Raw genomic sequence first — 24,725 nt, forward strand, 5'->3', positions numbered from 1 at the left:
GAAAAAAACACATATAAACTGCCGCAGAGATAAATTGAAAGCAAAAACTTCTTTTTCTAGTTATATTCTTTTTTGAACTATAAATGATGTTTTGACAAGACAATAAGTATCTTTTTGGATTTTAATAAGAATAAATTAAATCTCTGGTCATTCAAGACACTGTATGTTTGATTCCTGGAGCACATATTAAATGGATTAAGAGAATGAACACAAACAGAAATTAATGTATGTCATTTAATTTTCTTTTCATTGAATAAGATTCAGAAACATATATTCATGCTTATGTTTGCAAAAGAATATGAAATCGTGGAAAAATCGATTCCGCACACATCCTAAAGCATGCTAAAGAGTCCTTGATCATGAAGTAATATATGACGCTCATGAGAAGGGCGGATCAAAGACAAATTTCTAAAGGAGGGTGTGCATAAAATACCTAAGGCGAATTTAAAATCGGAATATGAGAGAAGACTAAAGTGCTTTACAAGTCATAGTACAACTTCACATGATATGCATGTTATTGAAGTGTGCAATTAACATAATGCCTAATTATCTTGTATCAGTATTAGTTAGTTAGTCAACTGATTAGTTAGTTAGTTAGACCATAATCCATATCTCATTACTATTTACTGTGATGGTCTATCTGCTATACATATAGCTCACAATCCTGTGTTCGAACTAAACATATTGAAGTCGATTGTCATTTTGGGCGGAATAAGCTTCAGGAGGGGCTCATCTCCCTTCATCATGTCTCCAATACTGAAAAACTTACTGACATTCTTACAAATGCCCTAACTGGTGTCAAACACGTTGCTATCTTAGACAAATTGGCTGTGAAATCATCACCATCAACTTGAGGAGAGGTATTGAAGAGTGCAATTAACAGAATGTCTAATTATCTTGTATCAGTATTAGTTAGTTAGTAGACATGGGAGTTGGTTAGGATATTCTTTTCTGTCAACTTAGCTGGATACAATTGTCAATCTCATGGACTTGTATATATACTTCACTGTTAATCCAATGAGAGTGTCATGAGTTCTCATTTTCTCAAAACACCTTCTCGTGAATTGTTTTCTCCTTTAATTGCCAGTTATGGCTTCTTTGGTTTCAGTTGTTTGAGTTCTCACCATTGATGTGAAGTTTAATACATATTTATGGGCTCGATAATGGCGTCGTGAGAGAATAAATTTGTGAAGACTATCGGGCCAAAACGAACAATCCACGATATGTTCGTAGGTCTGGACAAATATGGTATCAAACTTGTGTTCCATCAATACAGTGGTGGGGAAAATCTCCTCGAGGATGTTGTGCCCCTTAGAGAAGGTGTACGTATGTGACACTCATGATCACGGAAGGGTGATAGAGAAAGACTGACAAACTTTGAAAGAAAGGATGCATATAAACATCTTAAGAAAACTTCATATTGCAATGAAAGAGTAAAGTAATTTTTTTTATAAGAAATATCACAAATTAGCATAGTACACATTTTTTTTCACTCGATTATATAATCCTAATGCCTTAGTGCAGACGATGATAAATAATCACATTTTTAATGGCACGATTGGCACTGCATCTTTAGAAATAGTAATTACTAGAGCCATATAATTCAAAGAAATGAATAATTTTCATAACGCCTCATGTTAAAGAGCATTTGCGGATTTATCGTTAATATGCTTGCTATATGATGCACATAAATTATATGTATGGTTTTTATCGACATTAAAAATCTGAAAAGAAAATTATTTCAATATTTTTTTTTTGTATAAAGTAGGTATATTATTAGTAAAGTTGTGGAGTAGTATGCCAATATTTTGATGCATGTTAACATGGAAAAGGTGTCTTATGAATTGAAGTTAATTTGTAGGTCCAATAAATTTGATATGGAGGTAGCTATGGCCATAATAAAGCCGCTGTCGTTGCAGAGGCCAATCTGACAAACTTTACACAACATTCAATTTGACAATGGTTCTCGTATTACTAACCAAATAATAATAACAAATTATTATTATTATTATTATTATTATTATTATTATTATTTACTTTTTTTATTAAAAAAAGGAAGTCCTATTATAAAAAAAAATTGCAGTAATTACTAACAAAGCAGAAAACCTAAGAAAGAGCAAGACAAACCCTGTTTGGAAGACTTTACTAAATTTAACATAGTTTTGATGAAAAAGGAAAGTACTAGTGAAGATCATGCAAGAGGCTTTTTTGGTGCTTTGCAATCACTACTTTTAAACCTAGAACCTAAATCTGAAAAAACATAGACTTGACTAACTATGAAGTAATAATATTTGCTCAAAAAGGGAAACCACTAATGAGAGTAAATTAAAGGAGTGTCATACACTACCACGGATAAAGAATTTTGCGGCAACAATATAATTATTGTAATATTATATTTAACGATAATTATATATAATATGAGTATTTAGAATCAACACTTTATACCTAAAGACTTTAATGACTATGAATACAATGACATTAATATAATTACCATTAAATATTTTTTGCTAATGAAAGTATATTGTTATAGTGCCACTTTACTTGGAGTCAATCTCAATTTTTTTTAAAATAAACTAATGTCACAATCAAGGACAAGGGAAATTTAACATCTAGACACTAACACGGTTTCTTCTTCTTTTGACACCCTCGAGGACTAGCAAAAACATATATTTATGTAGACATTGACATGGTTTCAAACGAGAAAAGAGTTTGCAGTGTCTTTCTATTAGGTTCACCTTACGGGCTATATACCGTGATTTGAAATTGAAGTTGAAGTTTTATTTGAATATGCAATTTAAAATTTTTAAATTATATTTTTTTTCATAAACATGAAAACGCACAAATTGTGAAAAATATTAAAATTTTCAATCTTATACAGTTTTACCAAATGAGTAAATCGTAGTTGATTATAAATAAAATATTAGACCATTTTAAGGCACCTCCTTAATAAATTATATATTTTCATGTTCCTTTTATAAATAAATATATGTGATTACAAATTTTTAAATACACATAATTTTATAACGATTCACTAGTCAAATAAAGTAATTAATTATTCTTTAATATAATATTTTCACATGTGGTACAGACAATCTCTTCACGCCGAACATAAATCCTTTTTTTTTGTAATATTTAAAATGATGGATCCTTTGTAGTAGAAAATATAAGCTTATGAATTTAAAAAAAAAATTATAATTATGATTTGAAATCTCAAATAAAGAATTTGAGATTTGAAATCATAATCATAAATAACCAATTCAAATGCATTTTTAAAGTCATTATTTCATATGACATGTCCCACCACAGGCTAAGAGAGTAATAAGAAGGTAAACTTGGTGTTTTTAGAATTTCCCCAAAGTTTTGCTTTTCATCACTAACCTATTATTGTATGGCTTGCCCGTACTCTTTCGACGTCACCATGATTATTCTCTCTTTAAATAATATATACTTATATAACACCCTTAGCTTGTTTTGTTCAGCAATAAATATCCATCCATTTCTCTTTCAACGGCTCTCTCAATTGCCTTTTCTAGATCTCCTGCTTTTTTTTTTCTCTATCTCTTTCTTTCATATCAAAAATCAGTATCACTCACTTTGATTTTCATTTCTTTCTAGTCATATATTATTACCTTTTTTCCGTACGTATCGTTGAAAATGGATGGTGACCAAAGTTTGTCTGATTTATTTGAGGATTCCGAATGTGACATCTTCAGTATATTAGAGGCTTTAGAAGGCGGAGGTGGTGCTAATTCGGAGTTTAATAATAACAATAACAACCATACTACAACAACGACAACCACAACCACAACGTCTGAAGAGGGGAAGAAAAGGAAGTTGGTTTCTCAGAAATCTACTGGGTCAAGTGCAACTAATTTACAAGATGAAGAGACTCATGAAGCAGATACACCAAGTAGCAAAAGGGAAAAATTAGTTATAAGTGGTGGGATAGAAAATAAGATTTCTCACATAACAGTTGAGAGGAATCGACGCAAACAAATGAATGAACATCTCTCTGTGCTACGCACTTTGATGCCTTGTTTTTATGCTAAACGAGTAAGCACGTTTTTTCTCTTTTCATTTTTTTCTGAGGAGACCGTTTATAGGGAAATAACTTTTCTACCTTCTTAAAATAAAAATAAAATCTGCGTACATACTTTATCTACCTCAAACATCACTCGTAAAGTTACGCTGATTGAACTTCTTGTTGTCATGTTGTGATAAGTTGTTATAGACGTAGATACCTATAAAACCACAAATTTAATTTATGAATACTTTGCTATATGCCACTTATTATCTTTCTTTCATTGTTAATTTTTTTTTCCCAAGTCAAATACTATTATATATATATATACATAACATAATAAAAGTAAAAGGAGTTTTGATTAGTGGGGTCGGCACGGTTAATTTTTCATAGAGTAAATATTAAATTCTTTTGACTTATTGTATGTTTTATCCACCTTAGTAAAAATTCTAATTTCTCCGTGAGGCAGAAACATGCATGTTGTTGAAGAATGTGTTCAACAAATCTTGTAAAGTATAGATAAATTAAAGTTCTACTACTATATATGCTTGTAAAAACCCATTTAAAAGTTTTTTTGTCTCGTGTGTTTATTTTTGTGGTTGTGTAATAAATAGGGTGATCAAGCATCAATAATTGGTGGGGTTGTGGATTACATAAACGAGCTACAACAAGTTCTACAATCACTTGAAGCCAAGAAGCAACGCAAAGTTTATAGTGAAGTTCTAAGTCCAAGAGTACTACAACAGCTAGTCCCAATTAGTCCAAGACTAATAACACCCTCACCATTAAGTCCAAGAAAACCACCACTTAGTCCTAGAATGAACTTACCAATTAGTCCAAGAACCCCACAACCCACAAGCCCATATAAGCCTAATCATAATCATAATCATAATCATAATAATGCTAATAGACCACTTGAACCATCTCCTACTACTACTACTACTTCTTCAAATTCCTCCATTGATAGTCATGTCAATAATGAGCTGGCTGCTAATTCAAAGTCAGCCATTGCTGACGTGGAAGTAAAATTCTCCGGCGCGAATGTCATATTGAAGACTGTGTCTCCACGTATTCCGGGCCAAGCTGTGAAGATCATTGCTGCTTTAGAACAACTCGCTCTCGAAATACTACACGTCAGCATCAGTACTATTGATGGTACCATGCTCAACTCCTTCACCATTAAGGTATTGTAACACTTCATTACTTTCTTAAACTCCGTGTAAAATTAAAACAGAAAAAATATATAGTATCAAGTGATAGATAGTCTATATAACTTAAATTCATAAGGCTAACTCAATAACTCCCAAGTTACGTACTATCATAAAAATGAGCTTTATATACCCTAGAATGGTTCGCATACTATGACTTTAAGAAATTTGAAAAGATCATTTTCTTCTTCTGTTAAAATATAAGAGGGCAAGAGATCCTATTTACTCCTATTTGTTAGCAACAAATTAAAAGCTATACTATTAGTTGTGATTCCAGAAGTTCTTAGTAATCATTTTATTCATCTTGTGAAATAGACATGTGCGGGGAACACAAACTTGTATTTACTAGGTAACTTTATACACATATATATGGCACCCTTTTTAACAACCACACTTCTTCCAAAGCCTTCTTATTTTGCTTACAATTTTTTTTAACTCGATATATTATTTGCTCAGTAATTTTAAAGACACATACATTTATTCAGATACCTGTCTAAATTATTAGTAGTCTTAATTATTCCTAAATTTGGCTGACGATCGATGTATGTATAAATTAAATTCAAATTTTTAATTAGAGAATCTGTAGATGTGTGGTATCATTAAATTAGTGAACATTTCAAAGCTAATGATTGGTAATTTCTTCCCTTTTGGCAGATTGGAATTGAATGCCAACTTAGTGCTGAAGAACTGGCTAATCAGATTCAGCAGACATTCTGCTAAGAACAGTACTCATTACTCTTTAGCAATACTAGTAGTAATTTTAGTACATGTTTTTTTTCCGTTACTTTTTTTTTTTTTTTACTTTTCATTTGAGAAATGAGAAGTGTCTCATTCCAGTAGCTAGAGATCTGACTAGGGAGCTGTAACAATAAAAGAGAATGTGGGTAGTTGATGTCCGTATAGATTATCATGACTTTTATTTACTAGTGGTCGATCGATCGATCAATTAATTATATATGATCCCCTCGTTGTATTGATTTCTTTATGTTCAGTCATTGTATTTTCAATTATGTACACTTTATTTCTAGTAGTGTCTGTTTTGTTGTCACCTTCAAGATTAATTTCTTATATGATCGAATTCAATAGTACTTTTGCAATAATAATTTAATAAAAATGCATTTTCAGATAAAAAGGGTTAGGATATTATTTTGAGGATTTTAAGAATGACTCTTTATAAAGTGAGAAAAAAAGTTGTCGACAACTGATATTTTGGAAACAATTGAGCAACTCTCCTAAAAATAGAAGGGAAACAAAACAATAAAGAGATAAGAATTAATGTTTTGGGGAGAATTTTCTCTCTGCATTTGTATTCATTATGACCTAGCTCCTTATATACAAGTATATAGTCGCTTTTAAGTCCTATTCTAATAGGATTGGACTACAATATTTCCTTACCCTAATAAGACTATAATTCCTAAAGTTATCATATTTATTATAAATACATAATTACGATATTTACATCTTATACCGCCACCCCTCCTCTCCGGTCAAGTTGGAACATGAGGATCCTGCATGTCCAACTTGTGAAGTAAGTGGGCATATTGTGATTTGCCAAATGCCTTCATGAAAATATCAGACTGTTTATAAGTTGGAACGTAGCTCAGAGAGATTCTATAGTATTGCAGCTCATTCAAACATAATGACAATCCACTTCAGCATGTTTTGTTTGTACATGAAAGACCGGATTTCGGACAATATATACTGTCACACTCATGATCCACATCCAAACTAGTCAAGATACCCTTTAACCATTTCAACTTACAAACAATCATCACTATCGATCGATATTTCGCCTCCGATGAAGAGCAAGACACAAGGAGTTATTTGCGTTGGCATAAAAGTATCTCAATAGGACCCCGGACAACTTCAACACCCAAAAAATACTTTAACGGACCCAAATCCTTCATATGGAAACATAGACACTCTTTGAACTATCCAATGGAATCGTGGTCATCTTAAAAAATAATCAAGTCGTCCACATAAATAAATCAGAACGTGGATTTGCACATTACCCCGTGTAAAGTAAACAAGGAATAATTTGAGTGCAACTGCTTAAAACCATAATATGAGTACCATGATTTAATTCAAAATTTGCTAGACAATACTTTTATTGTTCATTGGGCATAAATTAGTTTTGCCTATGAGGCAAACTATGTGGACAATTGAACAAGTTCATTTTTTATGATTTAATGAAATGTCTCAAATTTCTACCTCATAGACAAGATTACTAATTTATGCCCTATGAACAACGTCAACAAAAATTTCTAGCAAATTTCTTAATCAAGCGATCGTTATATATATAAGGTCGAAACTTTAAGACCACCCTTCCGAAGGTCATTCTTGCAAATGATGCGATCGCGATCGCATCTTCTCTTCTTTTTATCTTGTATCATATAACTAAATATTTAAATTTGAACTCACAAGCAAAAAATTAATAAGTAGTTGAATACAATATGATAGTTCTCTTCACACATTGATTTAATTTAAGTTATGGAATTTACTTTTGGTATTTTAATTACAATTTTGAAGTGATCAGAAATGACGATCAAGAAAGATACCACCCCGTACTAGCTTATTTAGCCACCTTTAATTCCTGTATGTAGCCACATATATAAAAACTTAAATTCTCCAGCTTTAATTTTCCCTTCCTACAATGAATGTAGAGTCATGCACTGCACGAGTATTATTAATTTTTGCATGTGTAAAGAATTTTTACATTATCATGTCATATTTGTTTGTTGATGTAGTTAATGGCAGAATCAGGCATTAAAAAAAACTTATGATAATAAAATTCAATAAATTATATATATGCAAGAAAAAAAATCATTTTTTCCTCCGTCTATGTTCCTGATTTAAAAAGCTAACTAGAATTCAATATGTCTTAATTTTTAAGATTACAAATTTCACGAAAAAGCTACATATATATATATATTGATATGTATCTCTAGCAATTAAATTTAGTTTCAAATAGGGTTTCAGTTCCTAAGAAATAGTGAATGAGAAATGAAGCTGCAAATGACGATGACATGATTATCAGATGACATTCCTAGCATAGCCCAAAGCTAGTCTCTAGCCTAACAACTTTAGATTTTGTATTAATGGAAAGACCTGAACCTATATATAGTACTGATCACCTCTAAATAGGTTCTAAAGCCAGAAACTAGCTATAAGTGATTGTTCAACAACCCTTAGCCTTCCAATTGATTGACTACTTCCAAATATTGTAAGATAAGTCTTGGTACATCACTAGAAATAAAGATTTTTCTCACAGTAAATTAATGAAAGATTTGTGTTATAGAATATAATTTTACCATTGAATTAGCTCATTGGACAATATATAGTGGAAACAGATTCTCATTGAAATATATATATATTAAAATAAATTAATGATACAATAATTATATTCCCTTCTTAATTTTTACAAGCTTAATTTACTTTGCCTAAACACAAATAAAGTTTTATGTTGAGATGAAATTATAGCTATTAATTAGTACATGTTCCTTCAATTATATTCTAACTTTTGAAGTAGCATAACATTCAAATTGAATGAATATCATATTTAGAGGAAAAACTGTTTCCAAAAAATAAAAGGTAAAAGTAAGAAAATGGCCAAGAATACGTAAGTCCTTTTACTATAAATACGAATTCTCCACAAGTGCTTCTTTGTATATAATATATAGATTTTAAGATCAGTATATAATAACAATATATTCGAAGAACTGTTAAAAGGTACATCCATATATACATTACCGTACAAACAGCTAGCTAAAGGGGTGTGAAGGCCAAGTTGGTTGAGGCCCTCCGTTGGATCGAATCTCATCAAACGAGAGAGAGACATGTAGTGACCAGCCATGGGTCGAAAAATTATATTGTGCATACGAAAAATATACAATATTATGTATATAGGTGACAACCAACTTTTTAGAAATAGATACTAAATTTTGAACACCCATATTAAAATTTGTTACTTCACCACTTGAGAGAGAGTTGAATACTTGAATTAATATAATTATATTAAGCAAGGTAGATATAGGTAAGGGTTACAGATGGTTGGTTACATTTGAGTAATTTGGACAGGTTATATTTTTATGGATTAATTTTGACACCCCTAATTATTATTATATTAGAGAAGTGATAATTTGGCACTCATCAATGCATTTTTTTATGTAGACAAAAAATTCAATAAAAAGTCATGACAAGAGATTAGTTGATTATTATTACGAAAGATTTATATAAGTGAAAGTGCAGTTGATATATATAAACATCGTGCATGAAAGCTCAAAATGGTTAATGTAAACTTATTTGTAATTGTATGACAATCCAATTCCATACATACATACATGGCAATGCATGTGGTCCAATACATATATAGCAACTTTTCACTCTTTTTTTTTCAAGTTTGAATAAATTAGAAATTTGTGTATTGAGTTATTTAAGTGTTTCAAATATATATATTATATTATATGGTCCCAAAAAAGATGCATGAGAAAGCTCTAGGGTTATCAAAGTAGGCTGTGACGGACCACATTTGATCGTGACTGCTCTCTGCTACTAATATTAGCAAATTAATGATTTTTTTTCTCTCAGAATCTTACTTTTACTCAATTTTATATATCTATATATTAATATATATGTGAAGGAAAAAGAGAGTAGGAAATGCCATTAATCGCGCATTGTTTTCTGCAGGGATATGGGAAACCAATTGAGTGTTACGTGACGTGAGTGGACGTTTATTATTTTTGCATGAATTCAATTTTTATGACAGATGTATACTACTGAATTGCATGTCTGGTGGCTAGATAAGCCAAAGTTACAATATGCATGAAACAATAATACAGTTATATATTAATTATCTGTTCAAAAAATATATCCCAAGATATGAAACAACATTTCAAATAATTGGTTAGCGTTATCACGTATTTTGCGAAATATAATATTCAAAGGCATTTCAAAGAACATAATTATATCATTCAGAATACCCCTTTCTCTCGCTCTCCTCTACTAAGTGATGAGGGTAGAGAATAACAGAAGAAATATATAATTATTGAGACATCCTGTTAATTCAAAATCATTAATTACGATTAGAAGATTCAATTAAAATTGAGAACTTTGTTATAGAAGAAGATTTTCTTGAATTTCTTTTAATTTGACTTTGTTTGGATTGATTGGGTTTTTTTTATTTTATTACAAATACCTAATGTCACCTTATTTATACATGTATAGGATGATTTTAGATACTAAAAATCAAGAATATTCTATCGCCTTTTACAAATATCTTCCTCAAGTGTCTAATACTCTACAATATTATCTAGACTTTCAAACACACTACACCATAACTTTCTAGATTCTTCTTAATGTCTATGATTTTTTTTTTTTTAAATCACTTTAGATATTTTTCACAATGAGTAATTATTTTAAAATATAGTGTGATTTAATAAATATGATAATAATGTTGGTTTTAACATAGATTTTTCAAAAAATAAAAATACTTATTTAATTAATGAAAGGACTAATTTCAAATATATATACAATAAAATAATTAATTTATAATAAATATAACCATATTTTATTTATACAAAAAATAGCCAATAAGAGGCCATGAGCCCAAATCGGCCCAACACCACAGAGATCAAAATCGGCTCAAGCCCATTAGGCCTTTTTGGCTTTATTTCCTATTCTTTTTTCGTTTTTCCCTCCTTTGTAGCGTTGATTTTTAAAAAAAAAAATATTTTGTTGTTGTTGTTGTTGTTTTAAATAAAAATATCCTTTTTAAAAACTTTTTCCATGTATTTTTTTTTATTTATCAATATTGTATAAATGGTGTAAAATATGTACATATAATATACAAGCAATTATGTAGTGTATATGTAAAGTATTGATATTTTATAAATATTTATGTAATGTATCGATATTGTATAAATAGTTATGTAATGTATCGATATTGCATAAATAAATATGTGGTGTATAAGTGAAGTATCAATAATGTATAAATAGTGTATAAACATATATCAATATAGTATAAATGGTATATAAACATGTATATATAATGTACAAATAATTATGCAGTGTATATGTAATATATCGATATTGTATAAATGCGTATAATCATGTATCGATATTATATAATCAATTATACAATGTATCAATATATATTTGACTATCATCCATTATCACCTTAATAAATAAATAAAATAAATAAAAATAATAAAATGATATAATATTTATTTTACCACAAAAAAAGTGAAACAATTAGAAAAGGAATAAGTTTTTTCTCAAAAGCAGCACCAGGAAAATTCAAATAATATAATATTAATATTTGAAAACAAAACAACTAATGATTATGCAGTCTAAATGTAATATATCAATATTGTATAAATAGATATGTAATGTATCATTATTGTATAAAAAGATATGTAATGTATCATCATTGTATAAATGGTATATAATCATGTATCAATATTATATCAACAATTATGCAATGTATCGATATCAATATTTATTTGTCAATCATGCATTTCTAACTTAACAAATAGAAGAATAAATTAAAAACAATAAAATGACATAAATATTCATTTTTTCACAAAAGAAATGAAACAATTAGAAAAGATAAAAAATTCTAAAAAAGAGCAATAAAGAAAATATAAATAACAATTATTTTTTTCATAGCACAGCAAAAAATAAAACAGAAAAAAGTTTTTTTAAAAAAAAAACAAAAAAAATGGCCAGGAAATGTATAATCTTTTCTATATTTATAAATAAACCAAAATCCCTCCTTTAATTAAAAAAAAGAGAAATAGAAAGCAAATATTATTATTTATATTTTTATAAAAAAGGCCAAATGAAGATTATCAACTGTCAATATGGCCATTTGCCATATTTTGTGCAAATCAAACGGCCGAGCGGCTATTTTAAGTAAGAAAAAGAAAGTGGGCTATTTTTTGGGTAATTAATTTTTCTTGATGGATATTTTGCACAATTTTTCCTGTTCAGGAAATATATAATCTTTTTTTTATTTATAAATAAGCCAGAAGCCCTCCTTTAAATTTTTTTTAAAAAATATATTATTTATATTTTTTTTTAAATGGCCAAATGGAGATTATCAGCCGCCAATATGGCCAGTTGCCATATTTTGTGCAAATCAAGTAGTCGAGCGGCTATTTTAAGTAAGAAAAAGAAAGTAGTGGTGTGTAATTGGATGTTGTTTTTTAAGTGGGACCCACTTAAAAGTAGGCAAGTTGCCCACTTGGTTTACTTTTGTTCCATGTTTTCAGGTTTTCCTCTTCTATAAAATGTCATCTTTGACATTTAGAAGAGCACACGAAAATATAGAAGAAAGAATACATAGCAATTATTTTGTTTCTCTGCTCAGTTTCTCCATTCTCTTCGTCTCATTTTGCTAAATTTAGTTTATTTCATAGCATGTTATCAGCACGAACCTCCGTTGCTTTGAGTTATATTTTTAGAAGGTAACAAAAGGGGTAAGAATTTTATTTTTCTTAAAATGTCTAATATTTTAAAAGTTGAATTTATTGCTCTTGATATTTCTGAAAAAAGCTACTCATGATGGACACTTGATGCCGAAATTCATTTAGAATCGATGGGTCTGGCAGACACCATCAAAAATGAAAATACGGCATCTAGTCAAGACCATGCAAAAGCCATGATATTTCTCCGTCACTATTTTGACGAGGGGCTAAAATTATAATATCTCACATTAAAAGACTCCCTTAAATTATGAAAAAATTTTAAAAAAAAATATGATCACCTGAAGTTGGTCATGCTTCAACAAGCACGTCATGATTGGCTAAACTTGCGATTAATGAATTTCAAAAATATAACTGAATATAATTTTGCTCGTGTTTAGAATTATAGGCCAGATAAATTTATGCGGAGACGAAATAACTGAGCAAGATAAATTCGAAAAGGCATACTCCACATTTGCACCCGCGAATACGCTCCTGCAACAGCAATATCGCGAAAAGGATTTTAAAAAATATTCTAAATTACTATCTCATCTTCTTATTATTGAATGTCACTATGAACTATTAATGAAAAATCATGATAGTCGGTCCGTTGGTTCTTTGTCACTCCCTGAAGTGAATCGGGCAAATTATAATCAACGCGAAAGAGGTCATGGCCCCAGTTGTGGTCGTGGTCATGGTCGAAGAAGAAATTATAATCATGATGCTCGGCTGGCACCGAAAAATGATCAGCAATATAAAAAGCAGAGTAAAAGGCTAGAAACTTTACCCATGAAAAAATCAGAAAGCATATCTCATAGATGTGAAGGTGTGGACACTGGTCGTGGACTTGCGTCATTAAAACGTCTGGTTTAGCTATATCAAGTATCCTTAAAGAGGGCAGAAAATAATCCAGAGATAAATTTTATCTCTGAAGATAATATTGAGCCTATGCATCTCGATGTAGCTGATTTCTTTAATTTTCCAGAGAAAATATAAATATTGATAAGACTAATAATATTTAAATCATATTTTTTATTTTATTTGAACTACATATTATGTTTGTATTGTTTTAGTCCATGTAAATAAATAAAATTCGTGTAATAAATTATGTATTAATTATAATATTTACTTTATTTCCTTTTGATGAAAAAAATATAGATATGCCTCAAATTTTATTTAGATCAATGATCAATCATGGGGATATTTGTGTAATTGATAGTGGAACAACTCATGTTATTTTATAAGACGAGAAATATTTTTCTAACTTGTTTAGAAAGAAAGCAAATGTTACTACAATTTTTGGTAATTCAAAAATAATTGAAGGCCCCGAAAGAGCTATTATAATTCTGCTTAAGGGGACAAAAATTATTATAGTAGATGCACTATTCTCTTCTAAATCTCCAAGAAACTTGTTAAGTTTTAAAGATATCCGCAGAAATGGATATAATGTTGAGACACTAAATAAAATGAATACTGAATATCTTGATATAATTAAGAGTGTCTCAGGCCAGAAATATATTTTGAAAAAATTATCAACTTTGTCGTCTGGCCTATATTATGCAAAAATTAGTGCAATTAAAGCACATATGATCGTAAACCAGAAGTTTACTAATCTAAATACATTTGTGCTATGGCATGATCAAATAGGTCATCCTGGATCAATAATGATGAGACAAATTCTTGAAAATTCAACTGGACATCCGTTATAGAACCAGAGAATTCTTAAGAATGATGAATTTTCATGTGCTGCTTATTATCAAGGCAAATTAATTGCCAGACCATCGACCCTGAAGGTTGGCATCGAATCTCCTAGCTTTTTAGAGCGTATACATAAAGATATATGTGGACCTATTCATCCAACTAGTGGATTGTTTAGATATTTTATGGTCCTAATAGATACATCATCTAGATGGTCTCATGTGTGCCTCTTATCATCCTGCAACCTGACATTTGCAAAGTTATTAGCATAAATAATAAGATTGAGAGCGCAATTTTCAGATTATCCAATTAAGGCGATTCGCTTTGATAATGCTGGAGAATTTACATCCCAAGTTTTTAATGATTATTGCTTATCAATTGGGATAAAAATTGAATATCATGTTGCTCATGTTCATACTCAAAATAGCCTTGTAGAGTCATTTATAAAGCGCCTACAATTGATAACAAGACCTCTACTAATGAAAACAAAATTGTCAATCGTAAACCAGCAACATTTATACGTCTTAGACCGACACATTATAATAAATAATGTTCATCACAATTAGTATTTAGACATGAGCCAAATATAACCCATCTAAGAATTTTTGGTTGTGTGGTATACGTGCTTGTAGCACTATCACAACGTACAAAGATGGGCCCTTAACGAAGGTTGTGCATATATGTTGGGTTTGACTCACCCTCCATAATTCGATACCTTAAACCATTGACTGGAGACTTATTCACTGCTCAATTTGTAGATTGTCGGTTTGATGAAACAACTTTCCCGCTATTAGTTGAAGAGAAACAAGAACCCAAAAAAGAAATTGCGTGAAAAGTTTCATCACTATTTCATTTTGATCTACATACCCGCACATGTAGGCAGGAGGTCTAGAAGATTATCCACTTACAGAAAATAGCAAATCAAATTTCAGATGCATTTACTGATTTGAAATAGATAACTAAGTCACATATCCATGCAGTGAATGTGCCTATCCGAATTAATGTCCCAAAATTATCATCTACTAGTATCATAGCTTCTGAATCTCAAACACGCCTGAAGCATAGTAGACCATTGAGTTCAGAGGATAAAAATCCCAGAAAGAGAAGCGTAAGAAATAATAAAGATGATACTAAACAAGAACCTCCTGAAGAAAGTCAAGATTTGAGTAATCCTGATATTCTTGAAGAAATCAGTGAACCTGAGACTCAAATGAATGAAAAACTTTCAATAAGTTCTACCGGTGATGAGATAAATTTAGACCGATCAAAAATCATGATTGATAATATTTTTGCATATAATGTTGCAATTAACCTCATGCAAGATAGTGAAAGTCTTGAGCCTAAATCCGTCGAATAATGTCGACGTAGATGTGATTGGCCAGAATAGCAAAAGTCAATTCAATCAAAATTAGACTCACTTGCTAAACGTGAGGTTTTTGGACCTGTAGTCCAAACCCCTGAAGGTGTAAAATTAGTTAGCTATAAATGAGTTTTTATGCGAAAACGAAATGAGAGAAATGAAATTGTAAGATACAAGACACGCCTTGTTGCACAAGGATTCTCTCAAAGACTCGAGGTCAACTATGAAGAAACATATTCACCTGTTATGGATGGATAACATTTCGATATCTCATCAGTCTAGTAGTACATAAAAATTTTGAAATAAATCTAATGGATGAAGTTACAACTTACCTTTATGGTTCACTTGATAATGAAATTTACATGAAAATTTTAAAAGGATTAAAATTTCCTGAAGCATGTAATAAGTCTCGGTAGATGTACTCAATAAAACTGCAAAGATCATTATATGATCCAAAACAATCAGGACGTTTGTGGTATAATCGCCTTAGTGAGGACTTAATAATCCAGACCCCATATGATGGTATTATACTGGGCCTGTTGTTGTTGTTGTAGTGAGTACTTAATAAATGAAGGTTCTATAAATGATGTCATTTTTCCATGTGTTTTTATTAAGAAAACGGGATCAGGATTTGTTATACTCACCGTTTATGTTTATGACATAAATCTCATTGGAACCCCTGAAGAGGTCCAAAAGGCGATTGAATATCTAAAGAAATAATTTGAGATGAAAGACCTTGGAAAGACAAAACTTTGTTTAGATCTGCAAATTAAACATTTAGTAGACGGGGTATTTGTCCATCAATCTGCCTACACTAAGAAAATCTTAAAACGATTTTACATGGATAAAGCATATCCATTAAGTACTCCAATGGTTGTTCGATCACTTCAATTGGAAAAAAATCAATTTCAACCTCCAAAAGAGGGTGAAGAAATTCTTGGTCCTGAAGTACCATATTTCAGTGCTATTGGTGCACCTATGTATCTTGCTAAGGCAACTAGGCCTAATATAATATTTTCTATTAATTTGCTAGCAAGGTATAATTCATTCCTGTTATATCCCATATTTTTTTAATTTTCACAATAGGACATTTTTGGAATAACGGTAACAAGTCAAGGGCAAGGCTATGTTTGATTTTGTTGGATACATAATTCTTATGACTAAATTAGGATGTGAAAATATTGGAAAAGTTTAAGGGTAAAATTGGAATTTCAACTTGGAAATATTAGAAAAGGTTAGGGGCAAAATTGGAATTTCTCATGAGGAGCTTTAAATCATAAATGTCTAGAATTCTCTACACAATTTGAGAAAGGAGAAGAGCAAAGGAAAGAAGAGAAATCAAAGAGAGAAAATCGGCTATGGAGGGAGTAATTTTACTCCTTGAAATTTCATCCCAAGAATTATTTTCTCCTAGTATTCCTACTAATTCAAGGATCCTCTACAACATGATAAAGTTATTTTGGAAGATAGGAGCCTTGTTTGGTTGATTTGAAGCTTTGGTAAAGTGAAGGAGTTGGAAGGAAAAGGTAAGAATTAATCCAATTTCTTTGTGTTATGAAGTTTGTTGATGTTGTAGTATGTAGAGATGTGTAGAATTTATGGAAATATGGAAGTTTGCATGGTGGGTTTTACATATGTATAAATCCATGTATATGAAGATTTTAGAGGCAAGATGAATTAATTTTTTGTGTAGTATTTTAGTAGTAGTTATGGAGTAGTAGTTATGGTAAAAATTTTATGTTGGAATTGGAAGTTGAATGAATTTATTGAAGTTGAAAATATGGGTTAGGTGATGAAATGGAAAAAAATTAAGTTTGTATAATTTGTTAGTTGTTGTTATGATTTTTGGGATATAAATGAAGTTTATATGGTGTAAGTTGGTATTAAAATGGATTGTAGGAATTATGTAATTTTAGTATGATATTATAAGAATATGGAGGTAAGTTATTAAAAGTATGGAATGTTGTTGTTGATTATGAAGTTGAAAGAAAGAAATGAATTTGATTATGAAGTTGGAGGAAGAAAATGAATTATAATATTTTTGTTATATTTATGGAATTTATGAGTGAAATATGGAATTGATAAAAAATTGAATAGCTTACTTGGAATATTTTTCACTAATGTTGGAATGAGTTGAAATTAATTATGGATATAAGATATTCATATTTATTTGGAAATGCAAAGTTTGGTTGAAAGTTGTTGCACTAATTGGAAAATTACACCAATTTATGTTATGGTGTGTTAAATTGATTATCGATGGAATTGGTGTTGTTGTTGGCTTGGTTGTTAATATTGTGGCCGAGTTGTAATCTCAGGGTGTCATATATATATGGAAGATGCTGTCGAAATTTTTGTAGACAAGTACTGGAAAAATTGAATTCTTAAAGTCTTATGAATAGTAATTGGTAAATGTGACCAATTGTAGATTTTGGAGGAAATGAGAATTGAACTTGGACAACCGTAAAAGGCCAAAAAGGTATGTAAAGCTTTGCATTTTCTTCTCTTGGCATGTCCTAGATGTAATAGGAGTGAATACGAACCTCGGGGATCACTCTACTTTTCGAAATCGATGCTCGAAAATTTCCCTTTTCTATTCAATAGAATTGAATTAGGTAATTATGAATAGTTTTGGAAAAATTGTCTAAACTTCTAGATTTTGCACAAATGAATTCCGAATACCTTGAAACTCTTCTAAATATTGTTATGAAGTCTAACGCACGTGATTTGTATACGCCACTTCATTTGATTGAGGTGGGCCCCACTATTCCGAATTTTTCTCCGTTATTGCGTTTGAATTACGGTAGGTAGAATTTGAAAGAAACTCTTTGCTATGCTTCCTAATATTATATGAATAATTATTCCGTTAATTCCCATAATATATTTGGAAGTACGAAGATAATTCAGAAAATACTATTTTTACGTAGACTATTGTGATATTGGAAGTACTTGTACTATTATTATTATTCAAGTTTCCTTTTATGATTTGTTATCGAAATTATGCCATCGAGTCTGTATAAATGTTTTGTAATTTAAATTGCATTTAGTTTCTTACTACTCCATTCGTGGATGCCTCAATGCTTCTTTCACTGAGTTTGGGCCACGATATGTTTTCGTGCGTATTTCTCTACATTGTTCGCCGTATCCCGACGTGAGGGGTGTCACGACCCAACCCCGTAGGTCGCGACTGGTGCCTGAGTTGGGCACCCAAACGTACCCTAATCCCAAATTAGCCATTTTAACCAAATAAATATAGGTAGTGATTAAAAAAACAATTGCTAAATGGATAAAAAAAAATAGATGTAGGCACGAGGGCTGATAGGCCGTCACAAAACACACAAAAATCCAAACCATATATACAAAACCCACAACATAACTCTGTCTACAGACCTCTACAGATGATAGCATAGTCATATGACGGGACAAGGTCCCGTCGTACCCCTAACCAACATATCCAAATATACAGAGATAAAGTCAGTACCAAAATACAAGCTCCGAACAAGGGAGCACTGTCAACGACGCAGCAAATATCCTAAACAGGTGGATCAGCAAATCGAACTTCGGTACCTGCGGGCATGTAACGCAGCCCCCCCCCCGAAGAAAGGGGGTCAATACGAAAAATGTACCGAATATGTAAAGCATGAATTGTAATAAATAAAATCATAATCTGAATAGTATGTGCAAAAAATAAAATAAATGTTTAGAATTTCAAAATACTTTTCATAATCCCAAATCATATATGCAAATACATATGCCGTATCCGGCCCCATTTTATGGGACTCGGTGAACAAAACGTGGTCGCCCTCCTGTCATTGGCGCCACAGCTCATCATAACACTAGAGTAGGGAATATCTCCGTAAAAAATTATATCATATCAGATGGCCATATCAAATCATATCATATAACAAACATATATGTACATGGCACAGCATAACTCCGTGGCATAACATTTATCACCCCATGTACATATTATATCTGCCCCCTCACGTCGGGACACGGCGAACAATGCAGAGAAATACGCACGAAAACATATTCCGGCCCAGGCTCAGTGAAAGAAGCATTGAGGCATCCACGAATGGAGTAGTGAGAAACTAAATGCAATTTAAATTACAAAACATTTATACAGACTCGATTGCGTAATTTCGATAACAAATCATAAAAGGAAACTTGAATAATAATAATAGTATAAGTACTTCCAATATCATAATAGTCTACGTAAAAATAGTATTTTCCGAATTATCGGAATAATTATTCATATAATATTAGGAAGCATAGCAAAGAGTTTCTTTCAAATTCTACCTACCGTAATTCAAACGGAATAACGAAGAAAAATTCGGAATAGTGGGGCCCACCTCGGTCAAATGAGGTGGCGTATACAAATCACGTGCGTTAGACTTCATAACATTATTTAGAAGAGTTTCAAGGTATTCGGAATTCATTTGTGCAAAATTTAGAAGTTTAGACAATTTTTCCAAAACTATTCATAATTACCTAATTCAATTCTATTGAATAGAAAAGGGAAATTTTCGAGCGTCGATTTCAAAGAGTAGAGTGATCCTCGAGGTTCGTATTCACTCCTATTACATCTAGGACATGCCAAGAGAAGAAAATGTAAAGCTTTACATACCTTTTTGACGTTTTACGATTGTCCAAATTCAATTCCCGTTTCCTCCAAAATCTACAATTGGTCACATTTACCAATTACTATTCATAAGACTTTAAGAACTCAATTTTTCCAATACTTGTCTACAAAAATTTCGGCAGCATCTCCCCTATATATATGACAACCCCAAAATTATAACTCGGCCACAATATCAACAACCAAGCCAACATCAACACCAATTCCATCAATAATCAACTTAAACACACCATAACATAAATTGATGTAATTTTCCAATTAGTGCAACAACTTTCAACCAAACTTTGCATTTCCAAATAAATATGAATATTTCATGTTCATAATTAATTTCAACTTATTCCAACATAAGTGAAAAGTATTCCAAGTAAGCTATCCAATATTCATCAATTCCATATTTCACCCAAAAATTCCATAAATGCAACAAAACTATTATAATTCATTTTCTTCCTCCAACTTCATAATCAAATTCATTTCCTTCTTTCAACTTCACAACCAACAACAACACTCCATACTTTTAATAATTTACCTCCATATTCTTATAATATCATACTCAAATTACATAATTCCTACAAACTATTTTAATACCATCTTACACCATTTAAACTTCATTTATATCCCCAAAATCATAACCACAACTAACAAATTATACAAACTTAATTTTTTTCCAATTACATCACCTAACCCATATTTCCAACTTCAATAAATTTCATCCAACTTCCATTTTCAACATCAAATAACTATCATAACTACTATACAAATACTACACAAAAATACCACACAAAAATTTAATTCATCTTCCCCCACAATCTTCATATACATGGATTTATATATATATGTAAAACCCACCATGAAAACTTCCATATTTTCATAAATTCTATACATCTCCACATACTACAACATAAACAACCTTCATAACATAATAAAAAGAAATTAATTCTTACCTTTTTTTCTTCTAACTTCTTCACTTAATCAAAGCCCCAAATCAACCAAACAAGCCTTTTATCTTCCAAAATAAATTTACCATGTTATAGAGGACCCTTGATTTAGTAGGAATACTAGAAAATTATAATTTTTGGGGATGAAATTTGAAGGGTTAATTTTTCTCCCTCTTAGCCGATTTTCTCTCCATTTTTTGGCTTAAGTTCTCTTCTTCAAACTCTCTCAAAATGTCTAGAAATCTCTAGGATTTTATGACTAAGAGGCTCCCATGTGAAATTACCATTTTGCCCCTCACCTTTTCTAATATTTCCAAGTTAAAATTTCACCTTTGCCCTTAACCTTTTATAGTATTTCCATATGTAAAATTCCAATTTTACCCCTAAACTTTTATGGTATTTTCACATGTGAAATTTTAATTTTACCCCTAATCTTTTATGGTATTTCCACTTGTGAAATTCCAATTTTACCCCTAACCCTTTTATGGTATTTTCACATGAGTAATTCCAATTTTGTCCTTAATCTTTTATGGTATTTCCACATGAGAAATTTCAATTTTTACCCTTAACAAATTTTCAATATTTCCACATCTCAATTTAGTCATAAGAATTTTGTATCCAATAAGGTCAAACATAGCCTTGCCCTTGACTTATTACCATTATCCCCAAATTGTCCTAATATGAAAAAAAATATGGGTCATAACAAGGGGGCAGGTATGACATGTACATGGGGTGGTAAATGTTATACCACGGAGTTATGCTATGCCATGTACATATATGTTTGTGATATAATATGATTTGATATGGCCATCTGATATGATATGATTTGTTACGGAGATATTCCCTACTCTGGTGTTATGCTGTGCCGTGGTGCCGATGATGGGAGGGCAACCACACTTTGTTCACCGAGTCCATAATGGGGTCGGATATGGCATATGTCTGTGCATATATGGTTTGAGATTTTGATAAGTATTTTGAAATTCTAAACGGTGATTTCATGTTTTGCATATACTATTCAGATTATGATTTTATATATTACAGTGCATGTTTTACATATTCAGTACATTTTCCGTACTGACCTCCTTACTTCGGGGGGCTGCGTTACATGCCCGCAGGTACCAAAGTTCGATTTGTTGATCCATCTGTTTAGAATATTTGTTGCATCGTTGACAGTGCTCCCTTGTTCGGAGCTTGTATTTTGGTACTGACTTTATCTCTGTATATTTGGATATTTTGGTCAGGGGTACGACGGGGCCCTGTCCCGTCATATGACTATGCTATCATCTGTAGAGGTTTGTAGACAGAGTTATGTTGTGGGTTTTGTATATATGGTTTGGGTTTTGGGTGTTTTGTGACGGCCTATCAGCCCTCGTGCCTACATCTATTTTTTTGATCTATTTAGCAATTTTTTTCTAATCACTACCTTTGTTTATTCGGTTAAAAGGCTAATTTGGGATAAGGGTACGTTTGGGTGCTCAATTCGGGCACCAGTCACGGCCTACGGGGTTGGGTCGTGACAATTCTCAACACAAAGGCATTGGAACGGTATCAAACATATTTTGCGATATCTAAAGGGTACTATTGATATGGGTTTGTTTTATAATAACAAAGGTTGCGCAGACCTTATTAGTAATGCAGATACACGTTATTTATCAGATCCACATAAAGTTCGATCTCAGAAAAGCTATCTATTTACACACGGAAGAACTACTATATCATGGCGATCTACAAAGCAGTCTATTGTTGCTACTTCTTCAAATCATGTTGAAATAATAACAATTCATGAAGCAAATAAAGAATGTGTGTGGTTGAGATCGATGACACAGTTCATCAAAGAAAGATGCGGCCTGTAAAATAATGTTAAACTACCCATAGTTATATTCGAAGACAATGCCGCATGCATCACTCAATTAAAATATGGCTTCATAAAAGGAGACAAAACGAAACATATTTCACCAAAATTATTCTTCACACATGATTTTCAAAAGAATGGTGATATTGATTTACAATAAGTTCGTTCAAGTGATAATCTTGCAGATTTATTCACAAAGACATTACCAACATCAATTTTTGAGAAGCTAAGATATAAGATTGGAATGGGTCGTCTCCAAAATATCAAATGAAGTTTTCATCAGGGGGAGTAAGATACGCTGTCACGACCCAACCCCGTAGGCCGTGACTGGTGCCCCACGTTGGACACCCAAATGTATCCTTATCCCAAATTAACATTTTAATCGAATAAACATAGGTAGTGATTAGAAAAGATTGCTAAATAGATCACAAAAATAGATGTAGGCACGAGGGCTGATAGGCCGTCACAAAACACACAAAACCCAAACCATATATACAAAACCCACAACATAATTTGTCTACAGACCTCTACAGATGATAACATAGTCATATGACGAGACAGGGCCCCGTCGTACCCCTGACCAACATATCCAAATATACATAGATAAAGTCAGTACCAAAATACAATCTCCGAACAAAGGAGCACTATCAACGACGCAGCAAATATCCTAAACAGGTGGATCAGCAAATCGAACTTCGGTACCTGCGGGCATGTAACGCATCCCCCGAAGAAAGGGGGTCAGTACGAAAAATATACCAAATATGTAAAGCATGAATTGTAATAAATTAAAATCATAATCTGAATAGTATGTGCAGAAAACGAAATAAATATTCAGAATTTCAAAATACTTATCATAATCCCAAATCATATATGCAAATACATATGCCGTATCCGGCCCTATTTCATGGGACTCGATGAACAAAACGTGGTCGACCTCTTGTCATTGGCGCCACAGCACATCATAACACCAGAGTAGGAAATATCTCCGTAATAGATCATATCATATCAGATGGTCATATCAAATCATATCAAATCAAATCATATCATATTATATATGTACATGACACAGCATAACTCCATGGCATAATATACACCATAACCTATGTACATGTCATACCTGCCTCCTCACGTCGGGGCATGGCAAAAAACAATGCAGAGAAGTACGCTTGATAACATATCCTGGCTCATGCTCAGTGAAAGAATGGTTACAGTATGCACGAGTAGAGTAGTGAGAAACTAAATGCAATTTAAAATATAAAAACATTTATAGAGACTCAATAGCATAATCATGATGACAAGTCATATAAAAGAAACTGAGCTATAATCATAGTGTACTTCTTTCCTATGTCACGATGGTCTATGTCAAAACAGTCTTTCAGAAATCATTTTCCATATTTCAAAACATAATATGGAGATTAATTGAATAATTGAAATAACTATCATTTAAAAATCAAGATAATAGTTATTTCAAGTAACCTTCGATTGTCATTATGAATTATACTAAAGCATGAATTATATCAAAAGATGAATTATACCAAAATAGGATGGCTGG

The 24,725-nt window shown here is 31.4% G+C and overlaps 1 protein-coding gene and 1 long non-coding RNA gene across 2 annotated transcripts; one reads left to right on the forward strand and one right to left on the reverse strand.

Moving 5' to 3' along the window:
• Nucleotides 1-3,495: 3,495 nt before the first annotated feature.
• On the forward strand, nucleotides 3,496-6,257 carry LOC129895805 (transcription factor SPEECHLESS). Its single transcript, XM_055971576.1, has 3 exons — nucleotides 3,496-4,053; nucleotides 4,636-5,205; nucleotides 5,884-6,257. Exons 1-3 carry the CDS (start codon nucleotides 3,655-3,657, stop codon nucleotides 5,947-5,949), a joined length of 1,035 nt encoding a protein of 344 aa, XP_055827551.1. The 5' UTR covers nucleotides 3,496-3,654; the 3' UTR covers nucleotides 5,950-6,257.
• A 12,817-nt stretch (nucleotides 6,258-19,074) lies between these two features.
• On the reverse strand, nucleotides 19,075-21,522 carry LOC129895490 (uncharacterized). The gene is made up of 3 exons (XR_008767779.1): nucleotides 21,328-21,522; nucleotides 20,375-20,519; nucleotides 19,075-19,314 (listed from the first exon to the last, which is right to left on the reverse strand). It is a non-coding gene; the product is annotated as an uncharacterized LOC129895490 (long non-coding RNA).
• Between the last annotated feature and the right edge of the window lie 3,203 nt (nucleotides 21,523-24,725).

This window comes from Solanum dulcamara, chromosome 7, assembly GCF_947179165.1.
Source record: "Solanum dulcamara chromosome 7, daSolDulc1.2, whole genome shotgun sequence".
Classification (NCBI taxonomy): domain Eukaryota; kingdom Viridiplantae; phylum Streptophyta; class Magnoliopsida; order Solanales; family Solanaceae; genus Solanum; species Solanum dulcamara.